Genomic DNA, 23,601 nt, shown 5'->3' on the forward strand with positions numbered 1-23,601 from the left:
TGCAGAGATTTGTGGTCTCCAGGTCATTAACCTCAGTCTTTTTAATGAGCACAAACAGTAAATCAAAGTCTTTAGTTATTCTGTGAAATATCGCAATATCTATTGGATGTTTGGGCCACTTGGAAGCAGCAGTTGATAGCATTTACTTGTTAGCACACAACTGCCTATTTAGGCCATATCAAGCAGTTACAGAGGAACATTATAACGCATTTTGAGCCATGTTGTGTCCATCTGGCATTTGCTAGCCTAGATCACATTTTTTTTTAGCTTTGTTTTTGGAATCTACAAACTGAAAAAGGGAATAGCTTTCAAGCTGTTAAATGCTCCACTATGTTCAATCACCAATGCGTCTTTCTTTATGTTTACCTACGAAACAGCAACATGATATATGTGATAATATGTGTAATACATTGATTTTGTCTTTACATTTACTCGGTTATGAGTTTTGACATGTTCCAAAATATGCAAGTGAGTAAATCACAATGAAAATGATTGAATAGTGTTATTGTAAAACCACACACCATAGGTCTCATGCCAGCATCCTCTGTGGTCTCACCAAACCTCAGAATACATTGAGAACATGTAATAGTATCAAAGCAAACTACTGGAGTAGGAAGGAAATTGACATAACTGTACATGTGTATCTAGTAACTTGCATACATTTATAATGTGGAATAATACATTTCAGCAGTTTCTGTTTTTTATATAATTTGCTGGATGAAATTGAAAATGCACTCATTCAAACAACTTTTGGTGGGAATTTACTTTTTGACCCCGACTCTTGCAAATATCACTCATCGTGATAACTTTGACCCTGAGCCATTACTCTGCAAATCTCTGAATTGTGTCTCTGTGTGGATGCTGGTTATTAGTGTTCAGGTCTGCAGGCAACATTCCTGGCATTCTGCCTTAACCCTGGATTCCTGACCTCCATTCACCCTTGGTAGGTGACACCGTGTTTTATCCCAGCACACCTTTCTACCTTTCCCCACAGAGCCTTCTCATACTTGGACAGGAAGAGAACACATAAGTAGGATGGTTTGAAAGTGCAAGTTGCATTAACAGAAGGCCCTCATTATTATCATCAATCACAGAGAGCAGTTAAGAGCAGAAGTGTGCACTGACAGACTTATGTTCCCACACCAGTAAGAAGTCTAGAGGAGTAGGTGTTCTACAGAAGATTGACATATTTGTCTTGAGTGCTGTGTCTTTACTCTGCCATTCATCCTGACACTGACCATGGTAAAACTCGGACTAACCACACAACGAAACTTGGGCCATATCAACTGTAACTACTGCTTGTATATTTTGGGATGTCTGATGTCAAGTCCAATTTCACAAGCTGTTTTACCACATCACGTTATATATTATGTGTGTTTTTCCTGCACGTTTGGTTATTTCTGGACCTACCATATACAACTAGAAAGGCAGAACTTACCATTTGCCATTTCCTCTACCATCATCATCACCATCCATCACCATGCTTGCTGGGAGTGCTGGTTAAACAGAGACAACCCAAGATCCATATTATTTCTGTCTCTGCCTGGACTCACTATGCCACGATTATCCACATCCATCCACATCCACACCAAATCTCCCTTTTCTAAGCATTGTTTAGGTTTAAGGGCAAAACAGAAATTATCTCTTATTCCATCCAAGGAGTTCTTTTATTTAACAAAGAGTGAGGAAGTGTAAAGGGGGAATGTTAAATATGATCAGTACACTTGTTTTACCTTATAAACAAAATAATACAATAACAACTACTGCAGCTGTTCAAATGATAAGAAACATAATCTTCTTAATATCATTTGCATGGCACACATCAGTCTTTAATACTCTTGCTTAAGAGTGTACATCTGCCTAGAGGATGGCTGTGTCATCCATTCTGACATTAACACATTAGGCAAGCGTTTAATAGTCTTATGTCAACAGCATGTTGTGTGTTGTGGTTGGTTGAAATATCACGCATATGCAGTCAGCTTTGGACATTGATAATTGTGCTTTAGTACGCATATGGGACATTGACTTTAAAGTTGTTGTAATCAGCTTGAGGCACTTTAATTTAGTTGAAGCACTACAAGTGACTTCTTTGTTGCATTTTATATAGATTGTAAATATTATAACCAATAATTTGAATAGTAAACTAGACCATGCTGAAATGGGCCAGAGGCATTAAGTTGGGGGCCCAAAGTGGGACATTTCCCCACTTCCTTGCCCTGTATCTTTGGTTTATCTCAACTTCAAACCTGTAAAGTTATTGAACGTTTCATGTTGACAGAATTGCCCAAAGACAGTGGGAGAAATTACTCAAAATTGCTTCTGTGGAACCTTCTGTAACGGGAAACAATGTCAACCAAACCCTGTCATGGGTGGGTCAAAGATAATGAAAATCAACTCATCGCTGCTGGATGAAAGGAGCCCTGTTTTTTTTTTTAAGTCACAGTTAACGAAGGTTTACTTTGAGTCTACACATTTAAATGGCCAATTCAAACAATTAGCTTGGCTTGTATGCTTCTGTAATCATGAATGCCTGGACTGAAGGCTCACTGGCTCTAAAGTGTAGACTGGAAACCAGTCTCTACGTTCAGGCATTCCACACCAATCTGAGAGATAGGCTTTGTCAAACAAACACACACATGCACAGTGTGCAACAGACTGACTGAAAAGGAATTCTGGGCATTTTGAGAAACGTGCTAATTTCTTTACTTTCTCAGAGTTAGATGAGAAGATTGATACCTCCCTCACGTCTGTCTGTTCATTGTAGCCAACAGCCAGTTAGCTTAGCTTAGCATCAAGACTGAAAACACTAGTCTGGATTTATCCAAAGGAGACAAAATGCTACTACAAGCACCTCAAAAGCTCCCTTATAAGCCACTTTGTTTGTTAACGGTACATAAACAACAATTTTCGGTTTTCCTAGGGGTTTTGTGTAGGGCTATTTCTGGGTCGGCTTTCGGATGCAGTTGTTAAGAAAATATGGCATATTTGAGATGCAAATGTTAAAACTTTAAGATCCCAGCACACCAAGACCACTTTCCAGTGAAATAAACCAAGTCTTGTCTGTGACATATTTGTAGAGGCACAATGGAGGCATGATATGCTCAGGACCTGAGTTTTTCAATGCAGTTTCCATGCACGCTGCTGAAAATACACACTATCCCACCACAGAGGCCCCTGCTGCCCCATTCATTGCCCCAACCATGAAAGGGTCCATTTAAAGCCTCAGAGGCTGGGCATGACCTGAGTTCACTGTCTGGGTGTATTCGCCTTCCCTCTATGCACACTCAGGGAATACACAGGCCATATGGACCTGATGAGGACTGTAGGACCCTGTTGAAGGGGCAGAGCATATTTGTGACCTACACTCCCAGTATTATTTAATGTATATTATTTGTATCCAAATAAGTCACAGGCTTAAGACAATTATGATCTTCATGAAGTATTTATGTTATTATTTTTATTTTGTATTTGTTAGTTCAAAATGTAGAACATTTAATTAGGCATTGTATACAGTTTTCTATTAGTTCAGTAAATGCAATTCCTAAAACGCAGTAATAGTAATGGATGGTTGTAGATGAAAAGTGTTTGCATCCTTTCATCTGAGGGTAGAACCTTATTAAAAAAGTATTTTTGGGGCCAACCCCAGAGAAGAGAGGAAATACTGGAGAGACATGAGAAGAATGTTGAATGTTGACCTTATTTCTAATGTAGCCCTGCTGAACAAACAGGTGGGAAACTTTGTTTAGAACCTTACCACAAATATATAAATAGTGTTACTCAAACATATACCTAAGCCAGGTTCATTTCTGAAAAAATTATAATGTTCATATTTAACTGGTTTGAGTAACACAACAGGGTTCATATTATTGCTAAAACAGTCTCATCTCCAGCCATAGTTCTACAACCGAACAACCAGCATGCAACAGTAACATTACGGGCCCACTTGTCTGCTGTCATTTGCTTAATTTTCAGCACCAGGCAATTTATTTCTCAGTAAAATAGAGAGTCTTCATCTCTCCAACAAAATAAATGAAATCTGTGTCTAATGAAATATCATGCAAGAAGCTCCTGAGCTTTAGTATTAGCCCACTGCATGAAAGAAAGACATGACTATAAACAACTAACGTTCTCTCTAGATGAGAGCCTCAGCTAAATGACTAAAAATACAAATATCAATATTCATCCCAGTGACTGCTTTGTACTTCATAATGTCTTGATGACAGGATCATTACCTCAGGTTGCCAACAGAGGCAGTAATAGTCCTTCTCTGTCTTTTTTGCCACCAGAAACTTCACTTTTTCAGTTTCTACCCTTCCTCCTGTACTCCACACTCACACACCTTTCACTTAAAGTATTTTATTAGACTGATATGCAGACTTCAATTAACATTTTATTAAGAAAAAGTTCTAGAGCTTTTTGTCAACCTAATCTGATATGAAAAACATCCTGTAGTCATGAAAGTTGTCAAATTGTAATATTTTATTTGTACAAAATACATAGTAATGTACAGTTATATCAGCAATGTTGATCTCTTCAAATTGTTTATGTTTATAAGCTAAATCAACAGCAACTAAGTCAGATTTGTTTTTCTTTCTATTTTCCCGGCCGAATCATTCCCAATGAGAATCTCTCTCCTCCTCAGCCTGATGCGTTACGTCGGAGGGAGGAAGGAGGATCGAGTGTCTGACGTTCCTCCCATCACCTGTGAAATTTCAGAGCCAGGCCACGGTGAAAGGGGGTATTGTGTCCCCCTGATGAGGAATGCCCTTGCGTCGCTCCTCAAAGAAAAGGCTTCATTTGGCCAGGAATTTGGAGGCATCTCGAGAAGTGTAGGGGAGATTTTCTCTGGGGGTGGGGGTGGGAAGCTGAAGGTCTTCATAAACCTGGACAGCAGAAGGACAAGCCTCCCTTAACTGATACCCAATCTCTGTGGTTATGATAGTTTTGCATTGATCCAACAGAAACCTCAGAGCTATGGGTGGCAGGCCTACATTTTTTACTTTGTGACCCCCTTAAATCTTTATTGAACAAATGAACCATTTTCATGAAAGTTAATTATAATGGGAGTTATTTTAATTAGTCTTTAAACAAAATGCATAATACAATGTAAGAATATTGTAGTTGAAGAAGGAAAGCAAGTTATGTTATCCTTCATACAGTAGCTGGAAATGTCACATCCATTACTGCTGCAGCAGCTGTTATTTAACATGGCAAGGCTGACACCTGCTGGTGAAAGACAACAACTAAACTTTAAATATGTAGGGCTGTTAATTTTCTTCTGTTTATTAACTTTACAAACACAACAGTATTTTTGACACCTGTAAAACATATAAATAATAAGCATTAATATGTTTATAGTTTGCTTGCTTGTGGATTTGTGCTCAGTGACAACTGGAGAACATTAGACACGATAAATAAATAGATTTCCTCAGTCAGGTCACTGTAAAATATCACCTGAAGTGTTTTAAATTAAAAGACACTACTAGCCTACTAAACAACTGCCCTCCACCAATACACTGTATCAACACTTCCGGTAAGAGACGTATTTGAAAAGTAACTTATAAAATATATTTGCCATAGTTATAGATCATCTTATTAAAAAAAATACAAACATGGGTACTTCACATCAACACACATTACACATTTAGAAGTACACTTTCTTATAATTGAACTCACCAATCTCATGTATTAGTTGCACTAGAGTGATTTGATTAGAGCGCCATTTTAACTATCCCCAAACATTCTCTGTACTTTCAAAACTGTCTCTGCTGTTAACATTTTAAGCACATTTGGTTGAATGTGTGTTGGGGATTCAGAAAGACTCGTTAGTTCTCCTAATCACTGGTCAAATTTGAATGTTACTACTCCAGTCCGAAAGGTGGCTCTGTTAGTTGTCTTCCGCCAGAAATCCGCAATAGAAGAAGAAGAGCCTGGCGGAAGTGGGTATGTTTACTGGCTGCAGTAGCAGGCGGGTATTTAATGTAATATTTTACTTCAGATTTTAACTATTTGTTCAAACATTTTTACTAATGGCTGTATTTAATGTCCTAGAGTCATAAGATATGTTATAGTCAGCAAAAAAAGGTAATAAGGAAAAATACATGCATGTGATATGAGCTTCGTTCACATAGCACGGAGCTAGGTCTGAGCTAGCCCAGTGTAGATGCAGCATTCAGTCTCTTTATTAAAAAAGGCAGTTTATATGTACGAAAACTGTACAAATATGATACAACAACACTTCGGCTTTGTAAGAAGTAATCATGTTGGTTCTTTAATTCGGCAGTTTGTTTGAAAAATAGCTCACGTGTCACAACATGTATGTTAATAACAAGTATGTAAGAATATCTCTTACCCACTTATTATTGTGTTGTAAGACCACATCATTCATGTGGAGGAACTTAATGTCTGTGTTACCAATAATTACCTATTTAATAACTGTTTTAGTTGAATGCTTCACTTTGAAAAAGGTCTCTATTCATCTGGTCACTATTTTTCATATTATTCCAGTAGTGTCGTGTAACTGTTTCTACTCTCTGCCTGCTATCCTACAGGGAAATGGACACAAATGAGGACCTGGTCCAAACAACCAGCAGTAAAACACTGCTTATCCGACACTTACCATCTGATCTAAGCCAGGGCGAGAAAGAAGACCTCTTGAAGTATTTTGGAGCTGAGACAGTCAGGGTCTTCTCTAACACAGGACGCTTGGTAGGTTGTGCTTTACTGAAACTTAGTGTGAGCTTTTACATCTATTAATTAATTGGAGCTGCTGTGTATTCTAATACGATTTTCATCTCCACAGAAACATGCTGCATTTGCAAGCTTTAGAAGTGATAAGTCAGCAGCAAAAGTGAGTTATTTATGCAGTGTTTCTAGTTATACGACATTAAACAAAGCTTTGCATGCATAATAGAGGTAAATGCAATCTGTTAATCCGTTCTGTTCTTTTCCCAATCCCCATTTTGTCTATTTTAGGCTCTTCAGAGGCTCCATCAATTAGAGATTCTTGATCAAACACTTGTTGCAGAGTTTGCAAAAAGCCAAGATCATGTAACAGTATTAAAGGACCCATCAGTTTCCGTCAGGTAAGTGTCCTAAATCATACACATTTGATCTACAAACACTGTAGTTATCAGAAATGTTGCTTTGAACATGGGTGTTAACCTCCCAGTTTTAGTGTAAACATATTCTCATCACATTTAAACTAAATAAAAAGCATTACAAAAACCATCGTATACAGAACCAAGGAGGAGAGCTGCAGTTGAATCCTTTTTCTAACATGTTTCCTTTTTTTCTTCAGTGGAAAGCAAGCCAGGAAGGAGCAGAAGAAACAGGAAACCAAACTACCAAACATTCCCCTCATAGAAACCGGCATTGCACCTAACCTTGGGTGAGTGTTAAATACAAGTTCATTTGGAGTTTTTTTATAGTGTTGGTGTAATATGAGCTAATCTTGATGCAATGATAGCTAAATTGCTAAATTGAACAAGGCATGCTGTTTTTATTGTTCGTTTTTTTGGCTGATATATTTGTTAAAGTAAATACACAACCCATGGGTCATTCTGTAGTGCATCATATTCAGGGTTGGGTTGTAACGGAATACATGTAACGGCGTTACGTAATCAGAATACAAAAATCAAGTAACTGTATTCAGCTCGCATTACATTTGAAAAACGAGTAATCTGATTACAGTTACTTTCGTAAACCTGAAGTGAATACATTTTGGATTACTTATTGGAATTATTGGTGGAAAGATTTCCTCACAACATTTAATATTCAGTACTAAAGGTACAGCCGAATCATCACAGCGCACAAAACCTATTACCGCCGCAGATGGACCAAAAAAGAGAGCGTTTGAAAAAGATTTGCGGGTCCACTCAGTGAAACAATAACAACGAAACATGGAGGAACAAAAGTCTGCGTTTAAATCGTGTGTGTGTGTGTGTGTGTGTGTGTGTGTGTAGAGGTGTGTGTGGTTAAAACACATCAGCCTGCAGTCACTCTTTAGCCTTTCTAATGATTCTGAAGGTAAACACAGTGAAGGCGGTGCGTGAAAGGCGCTGCACGCTCCTCTTCTCAGAGGCTGAGTTAACCCTCCCGCTGCCTCCTTGTGCTGCAGAGATTTCATGAAGTGAAGGAGGTTTTCCTTCTATAAAACAGCTGTGGGCAGCAGATACTGTGAGTGTCACGGACATGAATTCATAGATCAAGGCAGACTGGTGCACACACTCTCCTGTTTTGCCAATCCGGTGCTTCAACAAATATAGCTCTACACCCCTGGCCGAAATGTCCTTAAAATGAAGTCCGAGTTCGACATTTTAATTAATGTCCTGTCAACACTGGCAGGACAGAAGGCGACACGCCCGTTCTAAGCCGTGTCCCTCACTCCTCACATCCCAAGCTGCATCCCCAAAAAGTTTATTATGTTGTTACATCGTTTCAGAGGTTATGTTTCAGTTGTGCTCTTGATAAGCCATTAAAACAGTAAAAACACGTTCAGTTTCCTTTTGCTTTTTGTGTCTCCTGTACACCAAAACATACCCATCTGTGATGGAAAAAGAAAGTAATCCAAAAGTAATCTAAAAGTAATCTGATTACGTTACTTTTTTAAGACACGTAACTGTAACTGTATTCGGATTACTTTCAGAGCCATGTAATCAGTAATCAGTAACTGATTACATTTAGAAAGTAACCCTCCCAACCCTGATCATATTATTATATTATAGGCACCATATTGAATTATAGTACTTGACCTCGCCCTGTCTTGTGAGGTTAAAGAATGGAGTTTGGTATCAGCCCCTGTCTCCCTTTGCCAAATCATTACCCACCCGAGTGATACTAACTACAATTGAACGTGCATGTATGACACATGCTGTCCAAACCTGGAGTTGTCCGTTTATGTGTCTAAACGCTGTCTGGAGACTTGCTGACAATAATCCTGGATGAGAATCTGGGAGCAATTTTCAGGGCTGGCAACAGCCTTGTGTCCAATTAAACGGGCAGGCCGTCTGTGCTGCCAGTTGGTGGGCCCAGGTGGTCTTTGATAGCTCTCGCTCCATCCTATCTTGTGCTCAGATAAAACCTGGAGCAGCAGCATCTCCTGATATGATGCGGTTAGCTTGATTACATATTTGTTGTTTAGCTGATCACTCTTTCTTTTTCTTAGCATCCGAAGCATTCTCTAGTAAAAAAGAGAAAGTCTGGCACTGTGACTGTTACTACAGCTGGGTCTAAAACACATCATTTAAGGGCTTCATTTTTACTTTCACATCCTATGTTTGGATATGTTCTTATTATGATTTTTACTATTTTGTATTTATCATTTATTTTATTTCCCTCTAAAATGGACCAAGCTGTTACAAACCCTGTAATTCATATTTTAATTTTCTTTTTTAGATTTTATTATGTTTTTTTAATCATTTAAGTTACATTTGTGTATTCTCCTATGCATAATTATCCATTTATCTAAATTGATAAATAATTAAATCGGTTTTAAACGTATTAAATTTAACTAACTGACCTACTAGGATTTTCATATTCCTCTCAGTCCGAGCAGAACTGTCAACAGCTTCCTTTGTCACCCAGCCAAATGGCAGATTAAACCAAATTCACTGTCCCCCCCACTTTAAGTCTTTGTTTATTAGGCCTCAGTGGATTTTGGTTTGTTCTCTTGTGCCACGCAGAGTCTTGGCTTATAAAAGTTTTTATTACACGAGGACAAGCTTTGGTGCTGACATGGCATGCTGGTCCCCACGTCCCTTAATGGCTGAATGTCACATTCTGTTGGCTGAGTGCTTGCCATCTAAAGAATAAGCTACCTGGCTGGACCTCATATTCATGTGTCTCTATTATTTAGACATATTTTGTGAGTTGTTAAGTGAAGGCGATAATGTAATGTGTGTTGTTAAAATGCAGCTACAGAGTTTCCTTTGAAGTCATTTTGTTTTTTCCTTCCACTCTCCTACAGGTTGAAATTTCAATCGAATCCCACTTTGAAATATTTATACCCACCACTTTCTAATGGCATTCTGACAAACATAACACACGCCCTCATCAGTGTGCCAAAGTTTTATGTTCAAGTGAGTAAATCCTGCTTCTTTTATATCATTTTCTTCTTCTCCCAGTACCTGCAAGTCTTTGATATGCAGATGTTGGTCAAATGTGTGGATTGTACTTTTTATATTTCCCCTTTTTTGTCGTGGGAATTAGTTAAAAGGAATGCAAATGTGACAGATTCATATTGTTGAATGTACAAAGGAATATCCCAGAGGTTTTTGAACTTAGTCCAGCCTCTTAAGATCAAACGGCAAACATTTGCCTTTTCAATTTCAATTTTGGGACCAAGTATTAATAATAAACCATAAGTGGGAGGCATGAGTTATGGGTTTAACATTTCCCTGGGAGCCATACTGCCTGTGTTTTCAGTGCTGCTGTTTACAGCGTTGGCGTCTTGGTGGTGCTAGTGTGTCGCAGAGAAGCCTCTCCGCTGCTATCTCACTTCAGCCTCTATCTCTGATGCTTGTATTTTTAATGAAAATGCAAACTGTTTTACGTATGGAGTCACATGCTGCCTGTCTGAGAGAAGCAGCATCTTTATATTACCAGCTTTCTGCCAGCTTTTGGTATGAATCATATAAGATACAATTATCACTGTCTCATTCTCATATCTCCAATTCAACAGGTACTACACCTGATGAACAAGATGAATTTGCCGTGTCCGTTTGGCCAAATCACTGCCAGACCCCCCATGGTAAGCTTGAGTGCATTACTGTTGTCTAAAGGAAAACAAACTAGTAGTTTTAGGTGGATGGATAGAATGTATTTGATGTTAAGGCAAGACTTTTTTTATGGACTGGTAACATGTCTTCTTTCAGACTAGTGGGAAGAAACATACAAAATACTTTTAGGTGTTTATTTTTCTACACTTTTACTACACTACACGTCTATTTGCGGCTGTGGATTTATCCTTCATTTATTCAAAAACAGCATTGAATAAGGCTCTTTAAAAACCTTTAAAACTAAATACATAATAGTTTCAATGCAAAATGTTTTTTCTCACGCTCATAGCACTGATACACACCATCTGTACAGTTAGATTACTTTTTATATTCTTTTAATGAAGGGTTTGTTCACATATCATTTGAGTACACATTTTGAAGAAGTCCGCTGGGGCTCTTGTGATGTGAGCATTTTTTGCAGCATTTCATTAACCAAATGATTCATTTAGGAAATAATCATCAGATGAATCGATCATTAAAATCATCATCAGTTACAGCCCTATAAACTACTCTTTTTATAAGTCATATATTATTTGTGTGGCTAATATTTGAACACAAGTAGTGCTTTAATTTAAACATAGTATCTCTCCACCCTACTGTGATAGTAAACATGGATCATGGCTCCATATGTATTTCACTTTGATATTTGCAAACCAATAAATCCGAGTTTTGACCAAACCTACCAGGTACCGCAGCAAGGACAACGCTCATGAAATCCGTCAGTTGAAGCCAGACTGATTGTAACCCTAGCCATGTCGCTTTGTTTCCTGCAGTATGAGCACCTGCCTCCTGCACCACCCTTCCCCATGCCTCCTCCCTTCCCTCCTGAATACCCCCCTTTACCCGAGGAGGACATGGAGATGTCCAGCGGAGAAGAATCAGAGTATGAGAGTGGGGAAGACGAAGACAAAGAGAGGTGCGGAGGAATTGGACATCACTTATCCCTGCACAAACATTTGAGACTCTCATTTAGTTGTGCATTGAATCGACAAAGCCAGTAGATCCAGAGCCTTAACATGTCATTCAGAAGTAATAATGTTTCTGGAAACACAATTGGCTTTAAAATGTCTTTAAATTCCAATAGGTTGGCGATTTTCTTTTTTGTTCAAGGTAGACATTTTTGTCCTTTATTCCCTATGCTTGCTTTATTTCAGGATTGTTCGTCTGATGGGCCTGGTCAACCAAGCATGCAAGAGACCCTTGAGAACAAAAACAGCTTCAAAGAGAAAGAAGCCCAGGATCAAGGATCTACTCTACGCTCCCAAAGCAGACTCTCAGAGGTACAGCAAAAGGCACTCATGCATGTCACAGTCCTCAAGCAGAGACAGTATTCACAGGCAGCTTAAAAAAGGAGGACAAAACCCTCCAGACAATATGTCTTCCTCATAAAGACCGCCTTTAGTGGCTCAGAGACTTATTGTTGCTGCACGCACACACACTCCCTTAATGACAGACCACAAACTCTGTTTCTGAAACTATAAATACACACACACCTCAGTGGGTTTGTGGACTGGGAAATATCTCTGGTTGACCACAACCCTTAAGCCGCTCAGGTGCCGGTTTACTGTGGGTGCTTTTTAGAGGCTTCTGTTGAGGGGGCTGCTGTTTTGTCTCTGCTGTCCTCAGTGCTCCCGTGCTGCAGCCCTCCGACGTGTTCGAGCAGCCCCCCTCCGCCGTGCAGAAGAAAATTGAATTCCACATTGCGGTTCCAGAAGCGGCGGCGTCAGAGAAGGGGAGGGAGCCATGCCAGTCTGAAGATGAAGGCAGAGGTAAGGGACCTTAGATCTTCACCTACTCCAACGTGTGATCACTTTCATATCCACACACTCTTAACTCATTAATCATTTTTTGACAGAGAAAAAAGTACATTCAAGTTTTTTTTAGAGCCCAAAGTGTCAAAGTACTTATTTCACGGTGATTTAAACCAGACAAAAGCAGCAGTTCCTCCATATTTAAGAAGCTTTAATTAGTGGATATCTGTTATTTGTGCTTAAAAAGGCGATTAATAGATTATTACATCTTTTCCCAATTATTCGCACATTTTTGCACTAATCTTGAATGAAATCCAGTTAGCAAAGTGAAGCTGGAAATGTTGAGTACACCAACGTTTTATGTTAGAAATGTATAGTACAGGTCCCCAGCACATAGAAACTGCCAGATGCTAACTTGCATATGATGGGCAACTTGCACAATTAGCATACGTTGCCTTAATTGAAATGAATGGCATTATAGCCTATTTAAACAATACTTTAGGCGGTTATTGAGAATGCTGAATCCATTTCTAACACATCTTCAGGATATAAAATGGCAGTTTTAACCAGAAAGTGGCCATATTTGTAATCCTGCCGGGCTGACTTCATGTCAACTGACTAATACCATGAAGTTTTCATTTAGAATGATATCATCTGTTTCCTATCTTTTATTGATTATATGTGTCTTTGGGAAGACCTTAGCGAAGTTAATCTATAAACTCAATTCACTAATTATCAGTAAGTAACACAAAAAGGCCTATTTTACAACTGGCTAGTAAAAATAAATCAGAGCAATACTATAGTCTGCACACACATTGGGGGAACAGTATAAAAAGAGCACTGCCTCGTCTTTTGAGCAGGAATGTGAGGATTTGATTATTACTATACATCATGTGTATTATCACATTGTAGCAGAAGGTGGTTTGATACTCCTATTGACATAAGTTAAAGCCCTTACCATGGGTGAAGTCAGAGCTGAGTGTCACACAGCAGTATATCACAGCAGAGAAAGTCGCACAGAAAAGCTTTTACCTTTTATCTGTATGAGGAAATGTCATTGGGGCACAGCCTGTGTTACTTGTCAGCTGTGCAGTTCCTCGTCCGCCTTATCTCCCTTCTCTCTAGCTACAACTTCACTCCCTGGCAAGCCTCTGAGAAGTAAAATAGATCTCAAAGTCAAACACAAAAGATTTCCTAAAGGCAGGGAAAGATAAACTATGACAGGTGGCTTTTTGGATTAGTCTTGTTTTGGGGAAGGGGCTGTGTGTGATCCGATAAACAAGCTATTTAAATAGAAAGGGGAGGCGGGAGGTGGCGGACAGATAAGGAGGAGGATAATTTTGAAAGCACTGATCTAGTTCTCTGCCGAGAGTGTATCAGAAAAGCTCCCCAACACTTCTCGCTCCGGTGCACACACACATACATCTTCCTCGGATTTGTACAGCCTCACTGCTCTTAGTAATTCCATCTACTACGTGTGTGTGCTACTCAAAAGTCTGCCAGCGTTATCCCTCCCACTGTCTTTCAAACTCATGTTTGCAAAACAGCAATGGATTTTGATTTGATTACAGTTCCTAATCTGACACACATTGAATGTGCTTATGCCTCTCTTCAAATATCATGCTAAAAGACGGCATTTATCACATTAAAGCAGAAACTAAAATCTTTATTTTCGACTCGATGAGTTTATAATGCCGCCGCGGTTCAACATTATAAACATCAATATGGTGAATTAGGATTTGCTTCCACTATCCTGTCCTGAGTTTGTTTGGTTTACTGGAGGATAAACACTGTGGAAGTGATTACTTCACCATCTGCCTTTGTCAGACACTTTGAAAACTTCCATGTGTAGTTGTGCTGGAGGGAGAGTGTCTGTTTTGTCTCATAGACACATACCGGTCAAATGAAATACAGCTCAGCTTCTGCCAATATTTCTTCCAAAAGTAATATAGTTACAACGTGATAAAGTGTTTTGGAACTTGTGTGCCCCTTTTTTAGAAGTGGATGAGTTGGAGCCCCCCCCCAGCAGTGGTCAGGAGGTGACAGAGTCGGAGGGTTTTGGGAAGCTTTACCCCAGCACTCAGGCGTCCCGACAGGAGGAGGAGCACAGTGACGACGAGGAGGATCTCCCCTCTGATGTGATCTCCAGGAAGGAGCTGGAGAAAGGACGGCTGTCAAGAGATGGTATGCCCCATATTTGCATGCTTTTTTGGGTTTATTCTGGGTTTTATTTACTGCTACCCTAAAGACACGGATGTTGGAATCAGGAAAGGGATTTTATTGCCCTAAGGACCAACAAAACTAGTCTAAAAATGGGAAGTAGTGGCAGGAAAGTAGAAAAACTAGTTGATTGATAATATGAAGGAATAAGTGATTCAGGTTATGGAATACTAACCCAAGAATGATTGTATTCATGCTGTTGATCCTGTACAACAGTGACCTTTTTAAACTTTTAAAAAACCTTTTTTCATTTTCCTTTAGAACCATTTTCTTGCCTCTCACAAATCCTGTTCTTTATAGAAATGATACAAGATGAATGTTTTGGTTCTTTAAAGTAATATCTAAAATTCAAGTCTTCACTACAATAAAACAACATTTGATGATTACTTTTTCTCTGTAACGTAAATATTGGAACAAGTACTGAGCTAGAAATGTATTTGTGGACATTTTAAAAAATGTGTTCACTCACGTCCATTCATTAATACAGCAAACACCAGCTGAGACTCATATCTGAAAATAACTGTAACCATGGCCAAATCACTTTGTATCTAGTTCTTCAGTTCAGTCTATCTTAAAACCCTTGAGGGATGTTATTGAGTTTAGACTATTTTGAATGTACCTTGCATCACGTTTCTTTTTCTTCTTCTCTCCTTTTGAAACAGAGATAAAAAGGATGTCTGTGTATAAAAATTACGACTCGGGTGAGCCAACCTGCAGACTGTACGTGAAGAATATTGCAAAGCAAGTGGAAGAGAAAGTAGGTACATTTATAGCACTTGACCCACTTTGGGTTACTGGATATGAGGCTTATTCTGGAGTTTTCATTTATTGCTTAAGACTGTGCATGTCATCGTATGTCATTCGGTGTTAAAGTTACATTTTGCTGTGGGTTTTAAGATGACTTCTCCTTGAACAAAAGACATATATATTCAATATTCTTTCCTGATATTCGTCATTTGTGTTACAGGACCTGAAGTATATCTATGGCAGATACGTCAACCCTTCATCAGAAGCCGAGAGAAACATGTATGTAAACAATTTCTTTATCTCTTATCAACGTAGCGTGTCCTGCCTTTCATGAGCTATTTTTATACGCTGGCAATTTGTCACTTTCCTCTGAGAGTTTTTAGTAATTCATGCTGACTGCGTGTTATGTTATTAATAAGTATCTAACCTGACATGGAGATCATGAGGGACATGTTATGTTTGTGCATCAGCATTACTTGAAATGAATATTCCACCTGAGTCATCAAACTGAGCTTATGTTTAGTAGAGAGCCAGACTCTGAACGCAGATGTAGGTGATAAACGGGAAGATGCAACTCTGCCAGAAAAACAGTTAGTCCTTTGGTAACCCATCACTGTTTGAGGGTAACTTCAGTTTATAATGCAACTTTCTTATCATTAAACCTATGTGCAAGCATGTCCTTTTGTCTCCTAAACTTAGACTTCTTATAGGGTTGCATGAAATAAAGAATTGCGATTATTTTAAATAATGCAGTTAAGATATGATCTGTACCAAACAGATTCTTTTTTGAAATAATGATGGGACCTTCTCTGCAGCACCAAAATAGTTTATTGACAATGATATTTTTACATATTTTGCCTTAAATATTGCGAACTTGATAACATTTGTATTAATTGTGCAGCCCTATTTTCTTAGTTTCTTATACAGAAGCAGGTGACCTTTGCACCTGTAACACTGGTTTTATCTACGGTATCATGTTGACTCGGCTTTAATCCTGGAGAGATAATGATGTGTCCGTGCTTTTTTCTCCTCAGGTTTGACATTGTGTTAATGAAGGAGGGGCGGATGAAAGGGCAGGCCTTCGTAGGACTCCCCAGTGAGCAGAGTGCCGAGAAAGCCCTGCGGGACACCAACGGCTACGTTCTCTATGACAAACCCCTCGTCGTCGTATCCTTCTACCTCTCACATGAACAGGAAACAAGGACAAGATTTTCTAAGGAGTAGAGGCCTGGGTAGGGTTTGGTTATTTGGGGCAGTTAGACACAGATTTGAAGTATATAAATTGTTATTTTTACTGCAACAATATTTGATCAATTATTTAGACACATTTGAGGAATGGTCTAGAATTGAGACGCGTGTTATTGAGGAAAAAAGGTCTGTGGTTCTACTAAGTTGCCCTAAAACACAAAACAAATATATTGGTGATGCACATAGCAAGTCGGGGCTCATTTGGTTGTGTAATATCAACTTCCTGTTCAATATCAAAAGGCCATTTTATTGAATTAATGAGATATAAACTCTTTGCCTACACCGTTTTGTGCAGTATATTATATTACATGGAAAGTGTCTCACACAAGTGACCAATTAAGACCTGGTATATATACCAATGAACAGGATCAGATGTCACTGAACATACACAAAGGGGCAGTTAGGAGGTGGTGTTTGGGTATAATAAGGTGGGCACCTCCATCACAGCAGCGGTGTTGGCTTTGGTCCTCCGTGCCTTCAGGAGGATGAGCGCTAATTTTCTGGCAGCCCCAACCCTCCACCTGCTGCTCCTCGCCTCCGCTCCCATAATTACACATCAACCTTTGAACTTGTCAAACGGAACACGGCTATTGATTTTGATGCCGTTTTAATTTGCATCCCATAACCAATTAGCTCGGCGACAGCATATTAGTCTTTGAGTTCAGAGAATGAACCGCGAAGTCTGCAGCGTGATTTATTAGTTGGAGATGTCCTGCATGTGGCTTTATTCAGTGGCAGGCTTCTTTGCTAACTGGAGTATGATTTTAGAGGAAACGGCCATCATAAATATTTTTTGAAATTTGAACAGCTATCATACTTTAAATGTTCATATTTGTTCTAATATATGACAAAATAGAGCACAACATTGGTTATAAGCTGCATTTGTATTGGTTTTTAGAGTTTCTTTCCATTTAGAGCATCAAAAAGTCAGGTTCATGTTAGTACAGATGTCTTTTTAAGCAGTCAGAGGACAGCCGGTCCCAGTTCAGATTCCCTGTAATTATTTTTTCAGTGCTAGCTAGAGACTGCAGTATGGCACTTGCCAGAGAATCCCCGAACAGCCTGCTACTGAAATGAGCGAGCCGGAAGAAAAACCTGCAAGGAACACTAGTTGTTTAAAGTGTAAGGTTTATTAAGAGACAACACTACAGTGGCTCCTCTCTCCCTTTATTTAACCTGCCACATTTGCAAAGCGTTTCAATCTATGTGAACAACATTAGCTGTCGCTTAGTGAGTTCCAGAAAGCAGGACACCCAAACTCTCAAAAGGTCTGTTTTTGGTCAGTAGGCTTGTGGCATTTATGAACCAACAGCTGCAACCTTTCCTCAGATTGAATTCATGCTCCAAACCACTCTGGGAGAAAAAAACATGATCGTATATCAGCATGATACGAACTATAAAAGTATGACTTTCCTTCTGTGAACCCTTGCCTACAGCTGAACGTGTATTTTCAGTGAGGTTGCAGTTTTGGTGTATACTTTCTGTGGTGCTATTGAGTTAGGGTTAACATTTGATCATTCTCAAAATAAAGAAGCAGATTATTTCTCCTTAAAGTTACAACAAGTCCTTGCTGAGAGAGAAATGAACTGTGAATTTTATCAATTCAGAATAAACCTTTTCCCATTTAATACAAATGTTTGCTGCCTACAGACCTTAACTTAAAATTCACAGCAATTTGCCAGATCTGCCAGACCAAAAGAAGACACCACAGTTACCAAGAGAGGACCAAAACAAAGGTGAACCCTACAGGTGAGTAATGTATTTGGTGACCTGCAAAAAAACACATTTCTCATTATGTCATAGTGTTTCTGTATATATGGAACAAGCCTTTTTATTTTTGTAATGGTGTTTCTTTTTACATCTGTGTTTACACTTTATATATTCAAGATGCCATGGCTTGATATTGTGGCCCAGCAGAACCATTTGTATCCTTATTGTGGCATATCCTTTGGAAGAAAAAGTAAAGGAAATGGGGGCAGTTTGTGTAGTTATTGTGGCACAATTGGAACTTGAAAACAACTCGACCTGTTTTGTAGTCTAAATTTAAAAAAGACTGAGTGCCTTTCTTTGTTTCTGTAGCTACAGTATGTTACTTTGTTTAGTGTAGACTCTGTAAACATGTGCTATTTTGGAGCTTCTCTTTACACTTCTCTCTACCCTGTTTGACTGAATTTCAGGTGATGGTCGTCGGATGTCATCTTCTTCTTTTATTACTGAATAAAACATATTTTATTAAGATAACTTTTGTCTTGTTTTCTTCCTGTCACAGCTTTGAACATATGTCACCGTTTGTGGGTACACTTCAGTCATACTACCATAAATAATTATCTTTAGTCCCAAACTTGCAGCAGAGTAAACACAGACAGGAAGGTATAGCAGATCTAGATTGGCTCTGCGGCAGATGGTAGGCTGTCAACACGGTGGAAAAACCACAGTCCTGAGGAGACGGCAAACAAACCCAAACAGACTGCAGTCTGGGCAATTGATAGGGCTTGGTTAGCTTACCTTTACGATCCCTGGCTGGCCCCATCTGTGTGATTATAGAGAGTAAACCTTGGAGGGTGAACTTCTCCCCTTGGTAGCTATCATAACTAAAGACTTCAAAATCAAATCTGTTTTTTTAACCTCCTTTGGTGTAAGCAATACTTGGAGTGTACTGGGTGCGTGTCAATCACAGCCAGATATAAAGTTTGTGCTGTCTGATATGTTAGACATCACAAGAGTGAAAACATTACATTTCTTTAGTGAACGCCTGTTCAACTGCGTTCAGTATAACACCGCTTTGGTGGCTTGACCACGGACATAAAAGCAGCCGCATGTTTTTATTATGCATAAGGTACTTAGAGTTTGTACACTGTATATTCCTTTAAGCTTGGGCTGAAAAAAGATCTTGATTCTCGGTTTGCACAGACATTTGAGCATAAGAGAGACTATGCTGGTATGTATTTTCCTAAGAGGATGATTTGAGCTTGCTAGTACACCTACAATAGTATCAGTTAATCACATTGTAACCAATGCAAGGACATTTTTACCTTTTGGACACTCAACATTTTTTGGAAAAACATGTTATAATAAATTATAAAAGTGTAGTTGTAACTAAATTGTTCTCTAAAAACTAAATCTAGTTTGTGGGTGAAACATGCCACTTGCTTGCAAATGCTGTTATGATTTTGAAAGTAAATCACTTTTAACACTAGGATTTGAATGAATGTTTTGGTAATTTAGAATGGATTATTTGCAGTGTGATGGCTTAGTCTTTCTTGAACTGAGTAATTCTTTGAGACAACAAACCCGCTCTTACTAAATGTGATGAATAATCATTTATATTATCTCTCATAATGAATCAAACAGTCGTTACCTTCGCAGGACCTCATATCCCTTTCTCCCAATTTGATCTAATTCCATTCAGTTATATTTATGTTGCAGCTCAGGAAGCTCAATAAACACAAGTCCATTTTGTATCCCTTTTTAGAATATGTGAAATATATTAAAGCCTTGGAATAATTCAGAAAGCAGCCATGATACCAGCAGCTATTTTAATTAACTGACTAACCAGAAGGCACGGGGCGCTTTGTAAGCAGGAACATCCTCACAGCTTTTGTCTTGAAGGCTTTGTTGTTACACATGTCCCTGTTCAGATATGACAGCAGGGGGGGAGTTAAGTTAGTCTCCTTTTGAAGAAGCACTTCTGAATAACTCCATGTAATCCATTTAATATAATGTTTACTTATTTAAAATTGTCATAACATGCTTCCTCTCTCCTCTATAGCCTAATGCAGATTATTTAGCATCACAGCCATGTTTCATCAGATTCACGTGAGAGCATAATTACAATGGCAGGTGTGTTTGTAATGTCTTCAGGAGGGATAATTGACATACATAAACAATTATATTTGCCTAATTTAAATGCAATGTGAGATACAAAATTGTCTTGCAACAGACAAAACTTTTGGAAAGCAACTTCCTCCATTGATCATGTGAAATTGCAAATCCATTGCAGTCCCTTTGATTTTACTTTTGTGTACGTTTTCTGTAAAATCTGCCGTAGTTCATTAAGTTCCAGCCCTGAGTTCAGCGTCTCGCGGTAGAGATCCAGGCGCGAGACGTGATCAATCACACGTGCTCGTCTGGTTCGACCTGCAGCTCATACGTCAACGCCAGCGCGAGGGGAGAAGGTGGGGGTTCCCATCTGTGCCCTACTCCGCCCGCCATCTCAACGATGACAAATGTGCCACCCGCAGTGGAAATATTGAGAGTTACCAGGACATTTATCAGGTAACATTTGAGCAATATGAAAGATAACCTTTTGTAAGTGGACGCAGATAAAGATGTATGTTGTGCCTTTCCTCCACACAGGCTCCGTCTCTGTTTAATAGGCTACTGCAGCTACCCACGAGTAATACTGCCATAATATGTTTCTTATTCAGAGAGCAACCAGGTGTGCAGTCTGTTGGCTGGTGCACAGTGTTGGACATTAAGCACGTGACCTGTTTTTCTGGCAATGTTAACTCACTTTTTCTTTTTTAAAGATAATGCCAGGAAGACTGCAACATAAACACGCCGCAGGCAATAAGGTATCTCCAGACACATGCAATGATGACTTCAACTTCTGAGTTGTTCTCCTGTTTTGTTGGGCGAAGCTTGCAATGCACTATTGCAAGCTTCTATTTTTTACTGAATACTGATGCTCTCACAGGACAGTACATCATTCAATCCATCCCCACTGCAGACACATTTACTGTGAGCATGTTTACTGGGTAGCCCCAGGTTTAGCTGTGTTAGCAAAGTTTGTCACATCAGGGATGTAAGGCTCAATATGAGATAACATCAGGAAACTGGTATTTTATAGCAATTGGTTTTATTGTTAGAATTAGCAAAAAAGTTCTGATTCTCCTAGCTCTCCAAGTTAATCCATCAACACAAAAGATTGACAGTATTACGTTTTTGTGACAAATATTGGAGCCAAAGCTGCACATGTGAACATATTATTATTTGCATTTTATTCAATGTAGTACAACTACAATTGTGCCAACATATTAGAGTTTTGCTTTCTCATTTATTTATGAAGGTGATCACATTTTCCTGGAAATATGAATATTGCTTTTCAAATATGCTTTCTGTACAAATATGTGTTTGTAATGTTTCCCCACCGGATTTGAAGCAAAGTGATTTTATGTTATTTGATATTGGAGCCAACAAACCAAACAAGCAACTAATGGATGTGATGTTATTTATATTTATTATTTATTTGAATTTAAAGAAGCCAACATCACAGGTTCTCTATCTTAATTATAAGGTGTAGTCAAGAGTGAGATTGAAACATTATGAGTCCAATAATGAAAAAGAAAACATAAAATAACAATAATTAAGGTAATAACCCAAGACAAAACCTACGTTTCATGAATTAAAGAAACTTTTGAGTTGAATATTTAAAAAATAAAACAGTTTGGTTACATAATCTGCACTGACACTTTAATGGAAACCTGAAAGCATTTGGGACAAAAATAATACATACATTCATATATTCCCTGACGGTAAGCACATCGTTCCTGGAAACCTAATTGTTTGATTACTTAATACAACTGACAATGAACCTATATGCATAACCGGGGGTTGCAGTCCTGAATGAATAAGTATTAGTGATTAATGCGGTGTGTGTGGAGGGATACACACAGGCCTCTGGTGGGACACAGCTTGACTTGTATTAACATCTTAGCAAATAGATAAGCTTAAAAAGGCATGTCTCAGTTTTGTTTTATAGCAAACAATTGTTTTTTCTACCAATCAACTAATGAGAAGTGCAGTTATACTAAGTGTGATTTACAAATTAATCTCACCCTATATATATACACCCTGTACTTTGCTTGTTCATTTAGGCTAATATTAAGCTCTTTTAAACTGAAAAACTCACATTAAAACGCCTTACCATTTCTACTTCACACTATATTTACGGCTCCTCAAGATACCTCCTAGTCCTAAGTGTGTTTCCTTTTGCTTCAGCCTGGTGAAAATAAAATCTCCATACTACCTTGTTATAAAATCTGCAACAATTAAAAAAAACCATAAGGTAAGAGAACAGCAGGGATGCACATGATGAGCAGTTGGTGAATCTGTGTTGTAGCTGATGGTAAAGCACAGACTAAACCATCACCTACAGCATGGAGTTACAAATTAAACACGTACCATTTGCTATAGCTTTAAGCTTTCCGTCTCCTGGTTTGATGGGGCATGTGTCATCTTTTCTTTTATCACAGGATGGGATAACTCCGCAAATCACCATCTGCCTCTTCCCCGACAGCCATCGCTGCTCTCTTCATGCACCCCCACTGCTGTGTACAGTGAATAAGTGAACAACTTCACAGTTTGGAAAATGCCACTTTTAGTTTGAACTAATTGTTACCTAGTATCCAACATGATCATTGAGGTCCCATCATTTAATGACAGCATAGTTAAATGACGTGAGAATACAAATACAGCCTTAGGGAGTTAGATTATGCCACGCTGTGTACGCTGTGGGCTAAGAAGTAATCAAAGACCATTTTATTGGAATGCTTTTAAACCCTCTTGACCCTGCGGCTCTTCCACCAACACGCATCAATAAATAGAAATGTCTGTTCACCTTTAAATGAAGGAATGCTCATCCTGAAAGAGCAGGATTCTCTAATAGAGTTCACTCAAGGTCATACACACAGAATCGATAAAAGATCTAAACATTTACCTAAATATGATTAGAGCATAAATGCACCATGATGCTGCGTTCATGGCCTGTTAAGACATTTATTGGTGCTTTCTTTCATCATTCATCACATGTTTGTCTCAACGAGGTTAAATTAAATCAAGGCAAGATGTCCGTAAAG

At 38.7% G+C, this 23,601-nt stretch overlaps 1 protein-coding gene across 6 annotated transcripts; it reads left to right on the plus strand.

Annotated features, from left to right (window-relative positions):
• Positions 1-5,926: 5,926 nt before the first annotated feature.
• rnpc3 (RNA-binding region (RNP1, RRM) containing 3) lies at positions 5,927-18,985 on the plus strand. 6 transcript variants are annotated; one of them, XM_034132658.1, is made up of 16 exons: positions 5,927-5,943; positions 6,552-6,708; positions 6,803-6,850; positions 6,976-7,085; positions 7,301-7,390; positions 9,968-10,079; positions 10,682-10,750; positions 11,552-11,694; positions 11,933-12,058; positions 12,405-12,547; positions 14,528-14,713; positions 15,412-15,506; positions 15,717-15,775; positions 16,531-16,663; positions 18,416-18,493; positions 18,632-18,985. In XM_034132658.1, the coding sequence occupies exons 2-15, from the start codon at positions 6,556-6,558 to the stop codon at positions 18,482-18,484; spliced, it is 1,536 nt and encodes a 511-aa protein (XP_033988549.1). In that variant the 5' UTR covers positions 5,927-5,943; positions 6,552-6,555; the 3' UTR covers positions 18,485-18,493; positions 18,632-18,985. The 6 variants fall into 6 exon arrangements, 5 of the variants coding, with proteins under 5 accessions (XP_033988549.1, XP_033988544.1, XP_033988545.1 ...); XR_004556081.1 differs by having other exon boundaries at positions 5,936-5,981; positions 15,412-15,510; XM_034132653.1 differs by having other exon boundaries at positions 5,936-5,981.
• The last annotated feature ends 4,616 nt before the right edge of the window (positions 18,986-23,601 follow it).

The sequence above is a fragment of the Trematomus bernacchii genome, unplaced genomic scaffold (assembly GCF_902827165.1).
Source record: "Trematomus bernacchii unplaced genomic scaffold, fTreBer1.1, whole genome shotgun sequence".
In the NCBI taxonomy this organism is placed as follows: Eukaryota; Metazoa; Chordata; class Actinopteri; order Perciformes; family Nototheniidae; genus Trematomus; species Trematomus bernacchii.

What these genes read in the sequence shown, in the direction of transcription:
- rnpc3 (XM_034132653.1), top strand. An exon ending in GTGATAAGTCAGCAGCAAAA is followed by an intron (nt 6,851 to 6,975) that starts GTGAGTTATTTA and finishes TGTCTATTTTAG; the next exon opens with GCTCTTCAGAGGCTCCATCA. An exon ending in ATGACAAACCCCTCGTCGTC is followed by an intron (nt 16,664 to 18,415) that starts GTATCCTTCTAC and finishes TAAAATTCACAG; the next exon opens with CAATTTGCCAGATCTGCCAG.